Consider the following 21,866-nt stretch of genomic DNA (forward strand, 5'->3'; position numbering starts at 1 on the left):
GGGGTGCCCCGATCGCGGTGCGGGGCGGAGGAGGAGCAGCGGGCGGGGAAGGGCAGGCACAGGGGGAAAGAGGGAGGGAAGCGGGGAAGGAGGGAGGAGCGGCCGCAGCAGCCCCAGGAGTCCGGGGCAGCGCTCGGCGGACGCCGATGGGCATCGGGCGGCCGCGCTGGGCAGCGGGAGCCCGGCGCTGAGAGCGGCGCTCGCACGGGGCTCGGACGGGGCTCGGGGGTCGCGGCGGGGCCGCCCGGGCCGGGGCGATGCCCCCCTGCAGCCGCACGGACTGAGCCGGGGCCGGCCCGTGCATGGCCCAGCCATGGAGGTGGTGGACGAGACGGAGGCTCTGCAGCGCTTCTTTGAAGGTAACGGGGGCAGCGCCGGCCCGCTCCGGGATCAGCCTTGGAATGGGCTGGGAGGGAAGGGAGCTCCAGGCTCATCCAGTGCCACCCCCTACCATGGGCACGGACACCTCCCGCTAGCCCGGGTCGCTCCCAGCCCCGGCCAGCCTGGCCTTGGACACTGCCAGGGATGGGGCAGCCACAGCTTCCCTGGGAAACCCGTCCCGGGGCCTCAGCACCCTCACAGGGAGGAATTCCTTCCCAACATCCCGTCTGACCCTGTTCTCTGCGGTGGGAAGCCATTCCCCCTTGTCCTGTCACTCCAGGCCCTCTGTCAAAGTCCCTCTCCAGCTCTCCTGGAGTCGCTTTAGGCGCTGGAAGGGGCTCCAAAGGTCTCCCTGGAGGTTTCCCATCTCCAGCCTAAACAATCCCAGCTCTCCCAGCCTGGCCAGCTCTGGAATCGCACAGATCCCTGTCCTGGGACAGTTGTGCATCCTCCAGTGCACACTGTGGGTGCCAAGCTGGATAGCCTGGGAATTGTGTTGTGCCATGCCTTAGATTCCCACTGCCACCCCAGCAAGGACCTTGGAATGTCCCTCACCATCCTTGGAGCAGGCTCATGGCAGTGGCTCTGGCCTATGGATCCCAGACCTTTTCCGGATCCTTGTGGACACCGCATGGCTGTGGATCACTCTCCTTCCCACCAGGGTGGAAAAGTGGTGGGGAAGAGAACTTGGCCTCTGTTGGATGAAATGTGGTTGCTCATGGCTGAACTGGGATGTGCTGAGAGCCTGATCCCATTGTTGTTCCTGCCTCGGCTCCATGTTCCCTTCCCTGCTCTGGCCTTCTTGGCACGCTCCGCTCTTCCTTGTGGAGTGGCTGGTTCCTTCTCTTTCCCCCTCGTTGCTTTGTTTCCCTCCCTTGTTTTCCAGTGGGTCGCTTGCCAGGCCCAGGTTTAGTTGCCACGGGCTGTGTCCTTTGGGATGAGCCCCTGGCACATGGAGGGAATAATGTGCCCATCCTGGCGAGGCTCCGTTGCCCCAACAGGTCCTGGGGTGGATCCTGATCCATGGGTCAGCTCTGGAGCTGGGATCCCCTTTGGAGCAGTGGGACGGTGCAGTGAGCCCCCAGAGGCAGCTGGGGCAGGACAGTGGTGTCCCTGTGGATTCTTTGGTTGGTAGAAAGATTTATCCTGGAAAGTGGGAACAGAAGATGCTCTTGGGAGCAAATGGAAGCTCAAACTTTAAATGAATGTTGCAGGAAGGCATGAGGAAGCTCAAGCTGCTTCCTCCTTGCTTCCCCCTCTCCTGGCAGCCGTGTGTCCTCTCAGTAAGGCATCTCTTCTTCAGAGGAAGAAGCAACCCCTGTTATTTCCAGCCATGATCCCAGATTCCCAGGAGCCCCAGGATTAGCAAGGATGGGAAGCCTCACCACGAGGGTTCTTATCGGCCGCTCCCAGCCCATGTTCCCTGCAGCCTTCTGGGGTTTCCTTTGGTTTTAGGATTTCACTTGGGCCAAACTCCTAAATCCTCCTCTCCCACTTCCCATCCTGGGGGTGCTGAGCACCTCCCAGGAGTCCTGCACAGCTCTGGCTCAGCATCCCAATGTTATTTATGGACCAGCTCTCTGTCTCTTCAGCTGGAGACATGGAATTTCTCCCTCTCCCCAGAGCATCTTTATTATAACGTGGAGATTTCTTTCTTTTACTGTTTTCCTGTTCCTTCCGAGTGCTGAGGGTGATCCTGCTTGAGCAAGATGACTCCAAGAGATCCCTGACAACCTCAGCCATCCTGGGATTTTTCCTCTCTATTTTCCTCCTTTCATTTTTCTTCCTTTTCTCCCCGTTTTTCCTCCTCCTTTCTCCCTTTTTCCTCTTCCTTTTTCCCTTTTTTAATCTCCTTCTCCTTCTTTCTTTTTCTCTTGAATCAAAACCATCCTGTCCCTGTAAAAATCCAGGATCAAGGAAACTGTGCCTGAAGGATATTTCTTACCCTCAGCTATAAAATCCTTCTTAAAACCTCTCTGAGCCAAATATTCCATGGAGCACGACTTTGTTTGGGCAGCTCGATCCCTTTCCCGCTGTTATTCCAGAGCATCTGTTCCGACACGGAGCTGGAGGGGGAGAAGGGAAGAGAAGAAAGTTTTGCCACCAGGAATTGCTGCTCTGTTTTTCCTTCTTGTGCCAGGTTTAATTGTTGTGCTCTGAGGAATCCTGAGGCCAGAGTGATCCTCTGGTTTTTTGGGAGTGAAGGTCAGGGCCTTAAATCATGGCATGGAGTTGGATTTACTCTGGAATCTGGCCCTCCCGAGGAATGAATGGTTTTTGAATGTGGTAAACAATAGATCTGTTAGAATTTAATAATTTACAGGACTAAATTAATTATCCCATCATTCCTTTAAAATTTATCACTGAGTTCCCATCATCAGGAAATCATTTTCCAACCTGTTTTTCGCTTGGAGTGAAATATTTTCTTCTTCTTACGGATCATCCCATCCCTGAGGAGATTTCTTCCTGCAGGCTGAGAAGCCTGGAATAACTTGGGAATTCTCATTCCTCTGCTTGACTCTGATTTTCCCGGGATCTGAGCCTGCTGTAGGCAATCATAGAAAATTTAGGCAGAATCCCTGAGCCCTTGGTATGTCCCAGTGTCAGACAAGGATTAACTGGGCTCCTCATGGAGACCTTTGGGAGTGGGGGCTGTGCTGGTGGAGCTGGGGAAGAACTGGTGCCTGTGGTCATTCCAAATCCTGGAATTTGGCTGGTCCCATCTGCAGAGCCAGGCTTGTTTTGGGAAGCAAATGCTCCCAAAATCTCAAGTCTGGTGCCCTCGGTTTTCTCAGCTGTGAGAGATGGACCTGGATTTTCCTAAGTTTTCCTTGATGTTTGCTTGGGCAGGATTTCCTTATTTCCTTGGCTATTCTTGTTTTCCTGGGTATCCTTTGTTTTCCTGGGTATCCTTGTTTTCCTGGATATCCTTTGTTTTCCTGGATATCCTTGTTTTCCTGGATATCCTTATTTCCTTGTGTATTTTTGTTTCCTAGGCATCCTTGTTTTCCTGGATATATTTATTTCCATGGACGTCTTTGTTTTCCTGGGTACCCTTTGTTTTCCTGGGTATCCTTGTGTCCCTAGATATCCTTGTTTTCCTGGATATGTTTACTTCCATGGATATCCATGTTTCCCTGGATATCCTTGTTTTCCCAGATATCCTTATTTCCCTGGAAAGTGGCTGTCTGCTCTTTGAGGGTGAGATCTGAGGTGTGTGAGGATGGAGAAGCAGAAAAGTGATGGGAAGGATCCCAGGCTTTGCTCTGGTATTTGGGATGGGCTAGGGAAAAGTCTCTGAGGGAGAAGATGTGTTGGGAATTACTTCAGGCTTTCCTGGGATGAAGGTGCTGGGAATGCAATCCTGCCTTTCCATATTGAGTGTCCTCAAGCTGGGCTTCTCCTGTGTTGGGAAGATTGTTGTCCTCAGGCACATGGTGGAATTTTTGAGGTTGTCCTATGCAGGGCCAGGAGTTGGACTTGGATGATCCCACTCAGGAATCTTCCCAAACTCCGTGGTTTGTGTTAGCACAGCTGATCCATGTGTTTGGAGGTGCCCAGGACCATCCTGCTGAGGAGAGCTGAGGCAAAAATCCTGGAGCAGCGAGCATTGGATGCTGGGGGGTTCTGGCAGGGGAGGGGAAGGAGATTTCCATGGGTTTGGGAGTGTTCCTGGAGCGTTTGTGTTTGGATTCAAAGGAGAAGGAGGGAGTTGACAGCGTCTGACCCTTGGCTGGCATCCTGCTCCCAACCTTTCCCTTGCTCCCGCCCGCCCCTGCCTCAGGGAAACGCTTACGCCACGGCTCAGCTATTTGGGATCCCTCTCCAGGCTAATTTATGAGATAAGGGCTCAGGGAAGAATGTACAGCGGGAAGGATGTTCGGAGCGGGGCCGGCGGGGGCTGGGAAGCGGGAATTCGGGAAAGGAGCAGAGAAAGGAGAGTGAGCGCTGGAGGTTGAGCAGGTTTGGGGTCGAGGTGGAGCTGGGAAAGACAAGAGTTGGTTCAGCAGAAGGGAAAGGTTTCCATGAAGGTTATCCAGCAGCTCCACAGGTACTCATGGAGCACAAGTGGGCTGGAGCACTGGGAATATTGTCCGTGGAGCAGCCGTGTGTCCGTGCAGGGGTTGCTGGGCTGTGTGTGCACTCTGAGCCTGGAGTGACCAGGAGTGGATGGTTTTGCCTATGGCAATGTTTGGATATATGTGATCATGGAATCCTGGAATGGTTTGGGTGGGAAGGGACCCTAAGGATCATCCAGTCCCACATGGGCAGGGACACCTTCCACTATCCCAGGTTGCTCCAAGTCCCAGCCAACCTGGTCTTGGACATTCCAGAGATGGGGCAGCTACAGCTTCTCTGGGAAATCAATCCTCGCCACCTTCCCAGGGAAGGATTTCTTCCCAATATCCCATCTAAACCCTCCCTCTGTCATCCACAACCTCTCTGGACAACCTGTTCGCATGTTCCTGGTGTTGGTGACACTCCTGGTGATTTTGATTATGGAGCACTTGGTGCCTGTGAGGAGGAAGTGTCGTCCTGCAGAAAGAGGTCTGGAACATTTCCCTGTTTTCCTTGGATGAAGGAATATAGAATACTGGAGGTGAGGCAGTGAGCTGACCCCAGGACAGCTGGGATTGCCCCTCGTCCCCCATGCTGGGCCATAAGGAGGATATGGTGGTGGTGGTGGGAATGAGTGGAGACGGAATTCGATGGTCAGACTCCTGCTAGTGCACATCCATGAGAATCCAGGGACTGCTTCCAAGTCTTCCTGTTGCTTTGAGGAAAACTGGGAGCAGAAAGGGCAAGAGGCCAGTGGAGCATGGGGGGTCTGTCCTGGTGTCCTGTGTTTTAGTTTCCTGGGCTTGACATAGAAATGCAATTACACGGATCAGAACATCACTTTTCATGGAATGCCTTAAGAGAACAGCTCTTTTGGGGCTTCCTGCTCACTCATCACCCTCTGCCTGCCCTCAAATCCATTCCCAAGGCTTGATGCTGGAGAGAGCTTTTCCCACACGGAGCTGCTGTGTCAGGGGGAGAACACCTTGGAAAAGCCCAGCGTGATCCCAGCCTGGGGGGGCTCCTGGCTGCGGGAGGAGCAGCCGGGGGATGAGGTGGCGGCGCAGGTGACAGTCACTGCGGGGCCTGGCTGGTGCTGTGGAAGGTAAGAGGCTTTGCCCGGAGTTCTTTGGGAGCCGGGAGCCAGCCCGTGCCGGAATGGGCGCGGGGCAGCTGGTACAGCACTAACACATGACCGTCCCTGCGCGTAATCCCCTCGCCGTCCCAAATCCCAGCGCGGAGCAGCGGCCTGCCCGGCTGCCTCCCCGGCCCTCCCACTCTTCCCAGAGGGAATAGAAAAACCAGCAGGCAGCAGCAGCCCTGGGAGCTGGAGGAGCTGAGCTCAGGGAATAATGACACAGGGAGAGAGCAGGGATACGGCGGGAGCTTGACGTCGGCTCTCACCATGCTCAGGATGCGCTGGATCCGAGCAGGTAATGGCACAGACCCCCTGGGCCTTCTGTGGCTTGCCTTGCTTTCCCCTCTGCCTCTCCATCTCTCTTCCCAATGGGATTGTTCCCTGGTTCTCCTCTCTCTCCCCTCTGTGTGAAGCTTCCCTGCCTGCCCTGCTTGGTCAGCCCTCAACAGGAGCAGGTGACATGAGGATGCTGCTGAGTCCAGCTCAGTCCCAGGGCCTGAGCAGAGCAGGGAAGAGACAAAAACATTCCCTTGAGCTCATCACCACACCCAGATGGCATTCCTGGACACTGGGGGAAAGCTGCCATGTCCATCCCAATAGGAGATTCCTGGAGTCTCTTCAGCCAAAGGACTTGTCCTCATCCACTCCTCAGGGAAGGCTGGTGCCAAACGCCGCCACTGCTGGCATGGTCTTGTGATGGTTTTGCTGGTGTTTCTCCCTCCCATTTCCCCAAAACTCCTTTATCCTGGACCCTAAAACTCCTTAATCCTGGGAAAAGGGCAAGAGACCAGGTGGAGTAAGGCCAGAGAGCTGTTCATGAGAGGGTGGATCCATAAAGCCTGATAAAGGGCAGGCTGGGATTTGAAAGGTGTTGTCAGCACGAGGCTCCATGAGGAGGAACTTTGCCCGTGTCCTGGGTAATGCCCCTTCCATAGGCTGGTGCCCTGGGAGCAATGCCCGGGCACAGACAGGGAGAAACTTCAGGAAGAGGTGGCAGTTGGGCCAGGTTGGAAGGAGTCATGCTGGAGGTGTGACCATCATGGAAATGGTGACACAGGAATCTGGCTGAGCCCGTGCGTGGGATGGGGTGTGGAAGGGCTGCTGCTTGTAGGGAGATGGGAAAGGAATCCTGGTCAAGGGATGCCAGATGGACAAGTTTCCCTCTGCTTCCTCATGCTTACCAGGGAGAACCCTTCCAGGACAGTCAGGAGTCATCCCAGAGTCAGAGTCATCCCAGCTGCCAGAAAAAGGGAATTACATGGCTCCTGGGCATGGTTATTTCAAGGAAGAGAGATGGGATCCTGCTCTGCTTTCCTTCTTCTGGATAGGGGCCTTAGGGATTCCTCCTGGTGGGAATGGCTGGAGTGATATGGTGGTGAGGGTGGTGGAACAGGTTGTCCAGGGAAACTCTGGCTGCCCCATCTCTAGAAGTGTCCAAGGTCAGCTTGGCTGGGGGTTGGAGCAGCCTGAGGAAGTGGAAGGTGTCCCTGCCCATGGCAGAGAGTGGATGATCCTTATAGTTGCTTCCAACTCAAGCCATTCCAGGACACCATGATCTGGAGCTGGGAGCTGAGCTGGGAAGGTGCAGGTGAACCCATGGGCACTTCCCAGCCGATGCCTTGGATCCCTCTCGTGTATCCCAGCCTGAGGATGGCGTTGCTCTGGCACAGCTTTGCCGCCCTTGCCGGGGAACCCTCCTGCCTCTTCCCAGTGGTGTTGCTGATTGGACTTTGCACTCTCCGATAAGAATCCCGGGACACTGAATGTGCCTGAGGAATGATTAACCAGCGTGTGCCGTGCCAGAGGACAAGGGAGCAGCTGTGGCTGGAGACACAAACAGGAACAGTCTCGTGGCTTTTGGGGCTGAGCCGGTGCGTTCTGGGTGCCCGTCCCATGCTCCAGCGTCATTCAGGAGGGACAACCTGTCAACACGGGGCATTTCAGAGGGATACCAGGACTAGGGATGGACAGACAGTGGCAGAGAGCCAGGGAGGTGTCCTGCTGCTGTGGAGGGTAAATGGGAACTCTGAGGAGTGGAGGGTGGATTGATCCCTGGAAGTGTCCAAGGCGAGGTTGGACAGGGCTTGGAGCAGCCTGGGCTAGTGCAAGGTGTCCCTGCCCATGGCAGGGAATGGAACTTGGATGAGCTTTAAGGTCCCATCCAACCCAAACTACTGCAGGATTCTATGATTGGATACCACACTTGGCTATCCAGCGGCTCTCACTTTTATTTTCATGGATATATCCTTTTGTTCCGACTGACTGGCATGCTTGGCATGGCCTTGCTTATCCAACAGACCTTCCTTCTCCCCGTTCTTCCTGCACAGCAGGGCATGTAATCATAGAATGCTTTGGGTTGGAAGGGACATTAAAGATCATCCAGTTCCACCCCCATCCATGGCATTTTCTCCCTGATTTGGTGGTGGTGGATGATGCGGCCAGCCCAGGATCCCACACTCCAGGCTGGCTTCCAACGGCACCTGGGGTGTGTTTAAGGCACATTTGAAGGAAAGGCCTCCTTCCCGAGGGAAAATGTAATGTGACACTCAGGGTCCACCACTTATCTCACTGAACTTTGGCTGCGTGGGGGCAGTTACTCCAAACAGGGAGAGGGAAGGGTGGGAAGAATGGCCAGGCCTGGCTGCAAATGGAGTGGACAGAATTCTTGGGGAATTCCCTGTCCACATATGTTCCCAAGCGCAAACACTTGTGTGTTTCTCTGGGTTTTGTGGTGGTGGGGAGGAGAACTGGTTGGAAAAGCCAAGGCTAGTTTTAAACAGACTCAGAGTGCTTGGATTCAGCCTGGGTGTAAAAGCCAGGCATTACAAGGATTTTTGCTGGGGTTGATTTGATTTGATTTGATTTTCCCTGTTTTTTTTCCCATGGAGTCTTTGGTATCACCCCAACTTTGCTATGGAGTGGCAAATTGTTCTGGTTTTCCTACCCAAGTAGTTGGGTGGGGAGGAGACAGTGCAGAGGTTGTGGGGTGGGCATGGAACAGGATTTTTGGAAGACTCAGGTGTGATATCCAAAGAACTGGATTGATTTATAGAATCCTGGAATGGTTTTAGGTTGGAAGGGACCTTAAATCCCATCTTGTTTCATGGGCAGGGACACCTTCCACTATCCCAGGTTGCTCCAAGCCCCATCTAACCTGGCCTTGAACACTTCCAGAGGTTGGGGCATCCACATAATTTATGACTTTTAATCCTGAATGCCGATTGCTCAAAATCCACATAAACAGGAAAGCAAACATCTTATCAGCCTGCTGGATCTTGGCTTATCTCCTGTGTTATGACTAGCCAGGGTTTATGGACATTGATTCGTGGAAGCATTAAAAAGGATGCTTTGACTTTATTGGGAATGAAACACCTGCTTAAGTAAAGGAAAACTTGGAAATCTGAGTTTTATAAGGGCCATCAAACCTTTTTACAGTTGGCTGCTTGCTGATAATGCGGTCACTGCTCCTCTCCTGAACAGACATGGGGTTTTCCCAGATGAGATCCCATCTATCCCAAAATCCCAGGAGTTCTGGGCAGGGGGAAATCCTACCCCTGTCCATGTCCCCTCTGTTCTGTCTTGTTTTAATTGAGGTTTTGGGAAGGGGTATTGGAATGGAGAGGTTGATCTGTAGGGAAGGCCAAGCCTGGATTGGACAGGGCTTGGAGTAACCTGGACTTGTGGGAGGTGTCCCTGTCCATGGAAAAGGTGGCGCTGGATGATACCTCCCAACTCAACACATGCTGGGTGATATATGATATTCCAAAACTGACCTTACGGTGTTGAGGAGCCAGAGGGATACAGGCAACAGCCCTGTGAGGACCTGCAGGCTGGGAGCAGCTTTCACAGCCCGGGATGAGGAGTTTGGATGCTGGAAGTTGTGTTGGTGTTCTTGGAAAGAAGAACTGGACAAAATCAACCCAGTCCAACAGGATATGGGGCTGTGGAATGTCAAGGTAGGGACCTTTCCTACTTGCTGTTTTTTAAGCACATGTAGTGTGGCTCTGGACATCCAGTGGGCAGCTGTGGATGCAACAGGTCAGGAATGATCACTGAGAGGGATTTTTACAGGATTTCCAATCCATAAAAAGTCAGGTTTAAGTAGGAAAACCCTGGAGGATCATGGAGTCGAACCATTCCCCATTCTTGTGTTGTGAAGGTCTTTTTCCCTCATTGCCAGTTGTGTTGCAGCCTGGATTAGCTCTGGAGGTTTTTCCCCACTGCCACAGAGAGTTTATCCATGAGATTGAGGTCACCATCCCTGTTTTGCCAGGAGAAAAGGGCTTTGCCACCTCTTCCTTTCTTGTATCCGTGTAATCCCTTGCAGAGGCGATTGAACAAAAACAAGAGGCCTGGAATCCTGGGAGTTTCTTTCGCCCCATGTGAGCAGAGATCATGGAATCGTGGAGTCATTTAGGTTGGAAAAGCCTCCTGGGATCATCCAGTCCAACCATTCCCCTGGTGTTGCACTACCAAGGCCACCACCATCCCACATCCACAAGATCTTAAATCCCTCCAGGGATGGGAACTCCACCACTGGAGCCTGTTCCAGTGCTTTACAACCCTTTCCACGAAGGAATTTACCCTAATATCTAACCTAAACCTCCCCTGGTGCAATTGGAGGCCATTTCCTTTTGTCCTGTCCCACGTTCCTTGGGAGCAGAGCCTGACCCCCGCCTGGCTCCTGTCAAGGAGTTGTGCAGACCAAGAAGGTCCCCTTGGAATGTTTTGACCCTGGTCCCTTCCTGGGGGTCTCTGCTTGGAAAATCTTTGTGCCTGGTATTTAATTTGGACGTGACTCGTTCCCACCCATTCCCAAGCAACCTCCTGGTCCTCTCCTCCCCATGGCACATCCTCAGGTGTCGTGCCAGGAGCCTTCCCTCTGGATTTGGGGCTCTCCAGCCAGCCCAGTGCTTTGAAGTGATCCTTGGAACACCCAGGGAGCGCGCAGGGTGGACGGGATCCAAGCAGCACGTTTGGTATCTCAGCTGTATTGTCTGGGAAGTGTTTGCTAAATCCCTGGAGCAGGAAATATGTTCCAGGATGGCTCAGAGTTGGTCAGAAAAGGCAAACAAGGGTTGTTTTTTTTTTTTAAAAAAAAAAAGAAACCTCAGTTCCCTGTGAAAAGTGGATGTGGGAATAGCCAGCATGGCAGTAGTCCCTAGGAAATTTTGGGGTTTCAGTAGTGAGTTCACTTGCGTGGAATCCTGGAATAGTTTGGTTTGGAAGGGACCTTAAAGACCATCCAATTCCACCCCCTGCCATGGGATCATGGAGACAGAAATTACAGCCCTGGACCTGTCCCACTTCTATTGGTCATGTTAGATCCTGGGAAAGGTGGGATCCTCCTTGAGAGCTTTGTGCCATGTGGCTGGGGAAGCTTTTGACACCCCTTGTGATGATTTTCTTGGGAGGCAACTCCGGAGCAAACGTCCCAGCTGTGTGAGCAGCAGAAAAACCCTGGTGACCCAGTGCTCCTCCTTGTGAAAGATCTGTGGTGGTTGCACAAAACTTGGGGTGGCCCTTCCCAAGCCCTGGAAAAAGTCCCATCTAGATAAACAGGTCTGCTTTTTCCTCCCAGTCTCCTCTGGAGATTGTCCAGCCTGGACAGACCTTGGTGCCTCCCAGTTGGAAGGGAGGGAATGATGTGTTCGATCTGGACACGGTGTTCCCGGCGATGCTTGGCTGCCTCTGCTCCTGTATCCTGGTGCTGTTCTATTCTTAATCTCCCTCCCTAAGGATTGTTTTGTGCTGCTGGAGGGGTTTCCAAGAGAGGCAGCGCCTCTCAAAATCCTAAGTTACCCGAGTTCCCTCTGTGTGTAGTGTGAATGTCTTAGAGTTGGGCTGATCGTGGCTCATCCTGGCTCTCCAGATTCCCTGAGAGCCTTTCCAGAGCCACAGTGTTGCCCTGCAGCCAGGTCAGTGTCCAGGGACTGCATCCCTGGGTTCTTTGCTTGGAACTAGGAGAGCAGCAGGATCGCAGCTCAGGATCTGCCATCAACTTTGTCAACTCCTTGTGGCTCCCTGAGCGTTCCCTCTCCTGGTCATTGCCAACATGGGAAAGCTCTGGGCAGCTGGATCAAGTCTCTTCTTGGTACTGGTGTGTAGCTGCTAATTATATTATTAATTTTTTATCCATTCTGGCAATAATTCTCTCTGAGAGAATGGTGTGGGATATGGATATGGACCTTCACCACCACGGCAGTGTCTAGGAGCTCATCCACATCATGTTATCCTATGGAAAACATCCCTCCTGTCCCCCCAAAGCTGCAGTCTGGATAAAACAAGGTCAGGTGAGGCACCTCAGCAGCAGGGATCCTCAGGAGCTTTTCCCCATCCCTGTTGTCCCTAGGGATGAGGCCCCGGCCTCGTACAGCCAGATGAAGTGGCCTCCTGCGGTCCTGTTGTCCCTGCTCCAACACCCTCATCCCGGGAAGGGAGATAAAGGCGTTGTCTCCAAACAAACAGGGCAATGTGCCCCCCTGGGCAGGCACCTTGGAGCCTCCCAAATGGAGCCGCTGTTCCTGCCCTCGGAGAGCATGAATGGACAAGCGCGGCATTGACGGCCGCGGGGACAGGGACAAACGCGCCTCTGTGTCCCTCCTCACACCTTCCCCTCCTCCTCCTCGGCCCCCGTTCTCCCAGGACAATGGCTCCATCCATGCCAAGGTTCACAGCTGGCAAGGGCGGGGGAAAGGCCAGGACAAGGGTGGGAGCTGCCAGGAGAAAGGGATGCAGGAGGGAGGACAGCTTTGGTGAGGGGAGATGAGGGGAAATTCCAGGAGGGTTGGAGGAGAGAAGGTGCTCAGAGGGAGGGCTCAGGGAAGTTTGGGAGCGAGGATCATCCTTTCTGCCTCCTCTTCCTGCAGTTTCCCGAGGAACATGCCCATGGCCTGCCATGGCACAGCAGGATCATTTCCTCTGGCTCCTCACACTTCCTGTGCCTTGGGATGTCTCCCACCAACACTTTGCCCTCTTGGGAATGGGGAATGGAGGGTATTATCTCCTTATCCCTTAGTTTGCGGTGCTTCCCAGGGCCTTGTCCACCTCAACCAAAGGTGCTTTTGCAAAGTATAATTATCTGTGGATGTTAGCTAAGGAGTTGTGGGATTATGTAGCAGCAGAGAGAGCTTTCCAGGGAACAGGGAGATGCTGCTGCCTCTGGACACTGGGTATTTAGGGAATCCTGGAATGGTTTGGGTGGGAAAGCACCTTAAAGATCATCCAGTTCCAGCCCCCTGCCATAGGTTTGGTTGTACTTCCCACCAGGCCAGTTCATTATTCCAAGTGTTTTGCCTCTGGAGCTGGCTCACTGTTACCCAGGTTGTTGCTCCTGAGTCTCCCATGTAAATCTCTTTTCTCCCTCAGTCTGAGGCTTTGGATAAATCCCACTGTCCTGTATCCCTATTCCTGGTCACTGCTTTCCCAGCACCCTGCCCTGTCTGGCATGGGATAGTTTCTCTAGGAATGCAGAGGGGTTGAATTTGGGATATGGGCTGGGAGCTCACCAAGAACTCCCAGGAAGGAGGGGTCAGGTACTGGGAACAATCCTGGCCCCTCCACGTAGAAGGTTTGGTGGGATGTGTCTGTTCCAAGCCTGTATCCATTGCTCTCTTGATTAATTCATTTTAATTCCATGACAACCAAATTCACACAAACCCCCAAATCCTTACCTGTCAGTTTGGTGTTCTCCTTGGGATCTTATCCCATAGATCCCCAGAGCTCATCCTTGGCTGTGGAATTAGTTGGAAACTGGACTTTGTGTTTTTTTGATCCGGTATGAGCAGGGGATGCAGGAGCTACCCCTTTGCTTTGGAAGGACAGGGCTGTCCTTGGGGATGGGCTGGTTTCCTGGGAATGTCCCTAGTATGGGACAGGGTGGGGTGGATGATCCTCAGCATTGCCTGGGACAGTCTGTGATGGGAAGGGACATGGGCTGGGTTGGGATGTGTAGGGATACATCCCAAAGGTGTCCTAATCCAAAGGAAACTGCTCAAGGGTAATATTCCTGGGGGGAGCAAAGGATGACAGTAATGGGATGAGGAGGGGCTGTGGGTCAGAGATAAGGTGTGGGATCCCCTGGAAATGCCTTGGACAGCCAGGACTTTGCTCTGGGGTGGTCTTTGGGGAGCTGTGGGAGCACTGGCTCCGTGTCCTGCTCCGGTTACAGGAGCCCCATTTGGGGGCTGGTTATCATCCCAGTCAGGTAATAAAGAGCATTAATTAAGCAGGAATGCTGGGCTGGGATCCAGGGGGAGCCAGGGGCTCCTCCAGGGTCACCAGAAGGGATAGAAGCAACCCAGGGTTGGGCACATGTGGCAGTAGAGACGTCATCCTGCTGTTCCTTATGGAAGCAGCTTTGTCCAGGTGTGCATCCCAAGTCTCTGGGTTTGCTGAGGTGGCAGGCACGGGAGGGATGCTATTCCCAGCTGGAGCAGCTCCTGCCTGTGTGGCAGAGCCGTCCAGGATGGGAAGAAGCTCCGAAGCCAAGCGCTGGCCCCGTGGCTGCCCAGGCTTAGGCGGTGTTTGGTTTGTTTGCCACGGCCCGGATTCCTGGTGCTCGCGGCCAGGCCGGCAGCCAATCCTCCTGGGCCGAAGGATAAACACGGCAGGAGGGAGAAGGGGGTGAGGAGCGGCGCGGGGCCCCTGGGAATGTGCCGATGCTGCAGCCTGGCCCCAGGATTGCACAACCCAGCCCTGGTGCACGGACACAGGCGCGATGGGCCCAGGGAGTGCCAGGGCTCTCTGCCTCGCCAAGCGCCGGCACTGCTGTGGCATCCCAGCTCATTCCTGGTGGAGCTTTGTGCTCTGTGTCCTGCTCATCCGTGCATCCCACTGATGCTCCAGCACGTGCTGGAGGACCATTAGGAGAGGGACCACATGGAACCAGAAGCTCCTGGTGTTTCCTGATCCTATTCCACCGCGCACCATTTGGGGTATTTTATCACCTCCCAGGCTGTTCCACACCTCAGTTTTCCCTGAAAATTCTCTGGTACATGCCTCCAATGGCGCTGGGAAGCTCTGGGCTTGGCACAGCCTCTTCTCCTGCTCTTTCTCCTCCTCCTCCCCGGTGTCCCCCCACCCCTGGCTGATGTTCCCCAGCCCCTGCAGAGTGCTGACCTCGTTGTCATCTCCAGCTTCCCACATCTGGTTCGTGTTAGCGCATCCCGGGATGAAGTTCTCCAGCTCTCTCCCTTCCTCCCACCCCCAGGTGACCCAGGCAGGATTAGGGGTGATTTGAAGACAGGCAACAGAGTAGGAATTGAAGAGGGAGGGGGGACTGTTATAAATAGAAATTCCATAAACTTCTCAGCCTATCACTCCAGGAAAATTCTGGGTTAAATCCCTCAGACCTGTAAATATGACAGTTCACAGAGGCCAAGCTCTGTTAACTCTTTCCAAGCCTCCTGTGCCCATCTCTGGGAGCACCCAAAAGTGGGACAAGGAGCTGGGAAGGTGCCACCAGGAGGGACAAGCTGGTTGGAGCAGGGGCAGGGAGGGGGCAGCATGGTGGGAAGCACCTCCGTTGGGATGTGGAGCGTGTTTGAAGGTTTGGGGAAGGCAGAGAAAACCAGTCCAAACATTGGGATTCCTGACATTCTCACACGTCCGGGGGCCTCAGCCCGCCCGGCTCCGCTCACGAGGAGGGTGCTGAGGGTTTTAACTTCTTGTTCTTCAGGCAGAGCTTGGGGTTTTTGGAATTGCCATGGCTCTTTTCCCAGAGAAGCGTTGGAAAGTGGAGCAGTGACATGGTGGGAGAGCAGGGTGGCAATGCCAGGGACAGGAGGATGGGACGTAGGGACCTGGCAGGTTTGGGAGGGATGAGCTCAGTGCTTTCCTGGGCTCCTCCATCTTTCTTTGCTGGGATGAGATGTGGGAGCCTGTCCCATGCAAAGCCTTGTGGGTGTTGAGCTTCCCTCCTCGGTGGCTTCCCACTAATCCCCACTTGGGAGGGGGAGGGAATGCCGGTCCCCTTGGGATCTCGTGACTATGGAGCAGTATTAGCTTTTAATTAATCACCTAAGCTGGCTTTGGTCAGAGCCCGGCTGCATGGAAGCTCCGGGCGGTGGGGCATTCCTTGTCCCTGCCCTGATATCCCTGGATTTGTGCAAATCCCACTGTCCTGGAGCAGAGGAAGGTCCTTGATTTCTGGTGGGCAGCCACATCTGCCCCCGAGCCCTGGCGCACCTCTCGCGTCACTGGGCTTATCTCTCCCTCCCCAAGGTGACTTCGAGGAAGCAAAGGAATCCTGGAATGGTTTGAGTTGGAAGGACTGTGAAGCTCATCCAGTACTCTCTTGCCATGGGCAGGGACACCTTCCAGTGTGTTGGTCCAAGTCCCATCCAACCTGGCCTGGAACACTTCTAGGGATGGGGCAGCTGCAGCCTCTCTGGTCACCCTGCGCCAGGGCGTCAGCATCCTCAGAAAATTGGGAAGCACAACATCCTGCTGTCTATAGAGGGCTTCTCATCCTTCACATCTTGGAGGGTTCCTGGGCTCCTCTTCCACCACGGAGGAGCTCCTGGAGTTTGGAGGTGTGAGGGAAACCTGCTGGGATTGGACTTTTCTTGGACAGGCCGAGTCACAAAAATTGGCCAAGTGCTCTTTCTGCTGCTTTGATCGTGGATCCCAGTGCCGAAACTTGGGATGAAGACAAGTTTCCTGATGGCCTTTGGGGCGGGTGTTTGCCACAGGCATGCTGTGATTTATAGTCCAGGGCTTTTTTTGCTAAGAGGGAGGCAACGGAGCACAGGAAGATTCCCACCCTCCTGGAGTGCTCATCCCTGGCAGGAGGTTTTGGGGATGTTACGGGATGACTGTGAGGGCTTGAAGAGGTGCCTTGGGAGATGTGTTTGTGGTGAAGTGTTGGGAGTGGGCTATGGCAGAGATCCTTAGGCATGAGTGAGCTCCCATGACTCCAAGGACAAGAGGGTGGAGCTACCACATCCCAGGAACTTCAGGACATGGCTGCCACAGTGAAGGGACAGAAGCAAACCCTGTGCTCCCTTGGGAATCTGCAGCTCCATATGGGATGTGCTGGCACACTGGAGACCCCAGAGGCTATGCCTGCTCCATCCTCTCCTCACCTCAGTGCTCACCTGGAAGCAGCATCGTGTGTCCCTGCTCCAGATGTTCACGTCCTGCTCCTGCGTTCACATGCAACACCCTCACCCTGTCCCCAGGTCCCTGGGCTCTGCCACGGAGATGTCCCAAAAATGAATGGTTCCCTGGGATTTTCCCCCCCTCCAGCCAAGGTTTCTAAGGCAGAGCTCCCTGTATCCACGCACACCCTGTCCGCTTGGCAGAATTCCTAGCTGGATTTATTTCTGCCGATTTGCCTGTCTTGGTATGAAAGGGATTTGCAGAGGGAGAGCTGCAATTGGCCGGGGTGGGCTGGAGCCCCCCGGGCCGGCCTTTGCGGATCAGCAAGTGACCTTTCCCGGGAACCTGGGGGATCCAGGAGGGTAGGGGCTTCTCCTGGGCTTTCACGTGGGGTCTTTCAGGATGGTCTTTCACTGACTTCCTTATCGGAGCAGGGGGAGTTGGATCTTCTCTTCCACTTTCTTGGCAGTGCCTTTGGCACCGCGGGCTGGCTCCGGCCCCAGCGGCCTCCGGACTCCCACTTGGGAGAGACAGATAAAGGAAGGATTTTCTGTCAACAAAACCCTGCCCAGCTTCCCTGGAACAGGGCAGGGAGGAGAGGAGGAGCCCTCTGGAGAAAGGACAGGGAAATCCACTGCCTGCCCGTGGAGCAGAGGAGAGGGAGGAAGGTCGGGAGTTGATTCAGGTTGTGGTGGAGAATTCCAGTGTTCTGCAAAGGGTCCAAAGGGAATCATAGAATGTCTTGAGTTGGAAGCGATCCCAAAGGATCTGGTTCCTACCATGTGTCTGTGTCCCCGCCCTGGCTTGTCCCACGTGCCCCATCTCCTGGGATGAGGCTTTACACTGGGATGCAGTGGGTATGGACAGCTGGCAATCCCCGGGGATCTGCTGATCTAGTGAGTCATCCCTGCCCATGGCATGGGGTTGGAATGAAATGATCTTTAAGGGCCCTTCCAAGTCATTCCATTTTTCCACAATTCTCAGATCAGTTCCTTGACTGTATAAGGGTCTGGTGGTGTTTCCAAGGCCCTTTCCTGTCCTTCTCCTGGCTCATGCTTCCACCTCCTCTCCCCTCCAGGCCACGACATTAATGGAGCTCTGGAACCATCCAACATCGACACCAGCATCCTGGAAGAGTACATCAGCAAGGAAGACTCTCCAGAGATGTAAGTGCTTCCCTTGCTCTGCAGTAGGAATGGTGGGTGTTCCTTGTGATTTTCCATGGAGAGATCACAGAATCCTGGAATGGTTTGGGTGGGAAGGAACCTTTGGGTCAGAAGGGATGAAGCCCATCTGGTTCCACCCCTGCCATGGGCAGAACACCTTCCACTATTCCAGGTTACTCGAAGGCTCTGCCCAGCCTGTCCTGGAACACTTTCAGGGATGGCACAGCCACAGCTTCTCTGAAAACCTGTTGAGCAGTTTCCAGCCCTAAAATTTGAGGAATCATTTAGGAATCACCTCTGCCCTTCCAGAATCTTCCTGGATTGATCTTTGCTCCTTTATCATTCCAGCTCTTTCTCCTGTCTCTTCCTGGCTTCTTACCATCAAGTTTTCCCAGTCATTTTTTCCTCCCCTCTCTTTATCCACCCCCCAGGGCACCTTAAACACTTTTCCTTAATCAGAGCACTGGGAGCTCAGATTAAATCCCCAGGACTACATGAGTTTGCAGAAAGGAAGGCTCTCCCTGTGTACCCCAGCTTTGGGAGGGAGGATGGAGTAGACCTGGAGAGCACCAAGGGAATCTGGGAGCAGGGTGGGGATCTTTGGCATAGCTGGTCTGTAAAGCTGGAGCACAGTGAGCACATCCTGCTGGCCACACATTCCTTGAGCTTGCTGTCCTGGGCGCTTCAGAACTTCCTGGGTGGATTTTGGACTCTTCCATCAGTCTCACTGTCTCGTTGCCTTGATGTTGTCCCGTTTTCTCCCTCAGCTGCTTCCCTGAGATCCCTGCTCCCGCCAGCTACACCCACCCCCAGCCCTCCAGCTCCGCCGGCATCCCCGCTCCTCCCGGCAGGCTCCGTCGGCAGCGTGAGCAATCCCTCTCCCAGCCCTGCCCTCCACCTCCCTGCGGCCAGCAGCCAGCTCCCCATCCGCCATGGTCCCCTCCTGGCCACTCCCTGCGGAGCCGCCTACGGAGCCCACCTCAACTGCAACAACAATAACGGCATGGTGGTGCCCAAGGGCTTCCTGGCGGGGCACTGCCTGAGCAACGTGGTGCCTCCAATCAAATCAGAGCCCAAGGCCTCCTACGCACCGGGGTGAGTGGGAATGGGATGGCAGGATAAGGGTGGGTGCTGGGATGGAGGCTTCTCCAGGCTGGCGGCACCTGGAGGGTCCACGGAGCTGTGGCAGCATGGCTCTGTGTGGTAAGTCCTTGGTTTTGGGTGAGTGGAGCTCCTGAAGCTTCCCAAAAGGTTTTTTTGGGATCATCCCCCACGCTGTTGTAGAGTATTGGATACCTCTGCTGGACCGTCTGCAGGTGGGAGAACATTGGAGCAGTTTTTAAGGAGGAAGAGACACAGAATAAACTGGAACAAGACAAAATTCAGTCTCTGGGATGGAACTCAGTCTCTGGGATGTTGCCGTGACTGTTCCAGAGGATAATTCACTACACAGGGCAGGGAGGTGTTCTTCTCATGGCCTGATGTTGTAGATGCTCTGCTCCAGAGAAGGAGAAGATGGATCTGAGCTGGATGTGTCCTGTTCAGCAAGCTCTGGGGAAGAGGAAGGGCAGGTTTTGAGATTGCTGATGGACCCAGCTGGAGAGTTATTCCCAAGAAGAGAAAGGATGTGGTTCCTGCTCTCCAGGATCGAAGGAAGGGATCAGTAACATCCCATGGTGCTGTGCTCCAGCCTGGATCTTTAGGTGGTGGTAGCTCTGGACAGCCCTCTCCCATGGGATGGATTATGGATGTAAGGACAGTGAGGCCAGGATGGTTCTTCTCCCTCTGCCTTGTGCCCTCTAGTGTTGCCAGCAAGCACAACGTGGGGATTCCCAAATTTGGGAGCACTCAGTCAACAGCTTTCACTCTTTGGATGAACTTGGAAAAACATCCCAGAAAGCTAAAAGAAAAAAATCTGCATTTCTTTTATTCCTGGACCAGGGGGTTTTCCCTTGCGGTGATCCCAGAAGGATACCTGGAGCTTAGGGGTAATGAAAAGCATGAAGTGATGCCTTGCTATGTCCTTTTCTTCTGGATGCATCTGGAATTCTGCAGGATGTCATGAGTAAGGATCACACCTTGCTGTCAGAGGTGGAGACCTTGTTTGGATGTAGCTGAACTGGATCAGCTTTGATGGCAGCATTCCCTCAGCATCCCAGAATTACTCTCCCCCTTGTGCCAGGCTTTTTCCAGTGGAGAATCATGGAATATCCTGGAAGGGACACATAAGGATAATGGAGTCCACTTCCTGGCCCAAGCCTCCCGTCATGTGCTCAGGGAAAATGTGGTGGATAACAACAAACCCTTCCCTTGGACTGGGCACAGCCACACTACCTCCCAGTGGGAATTCTGCAGTGTCCACCTTTTCCAGCCTCCTGGATTCCTTGAATTGTGCTGTTCCCTTTGGTTATTGGCTTGCTGGTGCATAAATCCTGATAAATCCATAGGAAATACAGTATGAACTCAGATCCCACATGGCAAGGAGCCTGGAAATAAGGCTGGGAATAGATGCTCCAGCCAGGCATGGAAAGGGAGTGATGGAAAGGTGCTCCAAGGGAAGGTGGAGGATGAGGGAAATATGGCAAGGGCTTTTTTGGGATCACCCTACCTCAGCCCTCTTCAGCCCCTGCTGTGTGCAACTTCCCATGAAGAATCCAATAAATGGGCCTTGGGCTTCTCTGGTCCAGGAAGATCCTGTATCCTGGTTCCCAGCTGGAATTGTGGGTGCTGTCAGGACCAGAGTTGGAGCAGTGTGTCCTGTGCTTTTCCTCCTTTTCCCAAAATTCATTTGCTTTCTTACTGGCTTTCATCCAAGGAACACTGGGATTTGTCTTGGATTACTTCACATCCATAAAGCTGATGGGCTAGAATGGGTGAATGGAAAAGAATTCCCATGGAAAATGGGAATGTGCCATGGTCTCCCTGCCTGTCCCTGCTGTGCCACCACACATGACCTGGTCCTGCCATCCCTAGACATGGATGTGCTGGAAAAGGCAGCTGGGAGCTCCCACTTCTTTTTGGATTGTGTTTCACAGTCAGGGCCGAATCCTGCTCCTGGTGATGTTGGAATATATCCAGGGGGATACAGCAGGAGCTGTGTTGGTGCTCAGGTTTGTACAGGCAAAATCTGTTCCATGGGCTTCCCAGATTCCCGAGAGCCTCTTATTTCACAGAATCATGGAATTGTTTGGATGTGAAGGGACCATAAAGCCCATCCAGTCCCAGCACTTGCCATGGGCAGGGACATCTTCCACTATCCCAGGCTGGTCCAAGCCTTTTCCAACCTGGCCTGGAGCAGCTTCCCGGGATGGGGAGAGACCTCAGTGCATTCCACTTGATCACTGACTTTTCCATGGGAAGCACACCTTTCCCTGGGAAGCAAATAAATTTGTTTGGCTTATTTTCCCTGGAATTCTCACTGTCAGCTCAACAAAATGTCCCTGTTCCCGAGCTTCAGTGGAACCCATGACAGTGATGGACACACTCAGGGTGTCTGGGATCTGCTGCAGGTGCACCTGGGATTCCCCTGCCAGATCCTGGAGGGTGCTTGAATCCACCTGGACCTCTTGGTTGCTCAGGAAGCTGGATTAAAATGACTTTCCCTTCTCTTTTCCCATTGCTCCACAGCACTTTGCCAGACTCTCCCCCGGATTCCGGATCGGAAGCCTACTCCCCTCAGCAGGTGAATGGTAAGTGCTTCAAAAAGGGAGAAGGGGCGGGGGGGGAAAAAAATCCTAATCCAAACCCCAAATCCAGCATCCACCCCCTTTTTATTCCGTGAAAGTGGTTGGCTCTGCAGTCTTTATCAGCCGGGAGAAAACAGGCGGCTGCACTACGTGGGGAGATTATCAGTTAGTAAATATCCCTCAGCTTTCGCCCATTGTTCCGCTCCCGGCTGTGGAAAGGGGGAGAGGGACCGGCACAGAAGGAGAGCTGGGAGTCCACGGACACGGAATCCGTGGTGGGAATCCAGAATCCACGGACACGGAATCCGTGGTGGGAATCCAGAATCCACGGAC

The 21,866-nt window shown here is 53.8% G+C and overlaps 1 protein-coding gene across 1 annotated transcript in view; it reads left to right on the forward strand.

The window, feature by feature from the left end:
* Nucleotides 1-224: 224 nt before the first annotated feature.
* MYRF (myelin regulatory factor) overlaps nucleotides 225-21,866 on the forward strand; it is a 44,201-nt gene continuing 22,559 nt past the window's right edge. The window contains 5 exon segments of the mRNA XM_054515203.1: nucleotides 225-359; nucleotides 17,760-17,847; nucleotides 18,615-18,689; nucleotides 18,691-18,942; nucleotides 21,475-21,536. Coding sequence (XP_054371178.1) covers nucleotides 314-359; nucleotides 17,760-17,847; nucleotides 18,615-18,689; nucleotides 18,691-18,942; nucleotides 21,475-21,536 — 523 coding nt within the window. The 5' untranslated portion in view covers nucleotides 225-313.

The sequence above is a fragment of the Molothrus ater genome, chromosome 6 (assembly GCF_012460135.2).
Source record: "Molothrus ater isolate BHLD 08-10-18 breed brown headed cowbird chromosome 6, BPBGC_Mater_1.1, whole genome shotgun sequence".
In the NCBI taxonomy this organism is placed as follows: Eukaryota; Metazoa; Chordata; class Aves; order Passeriformes; family Icteridae; genus Molothrus; species Molothrus ater.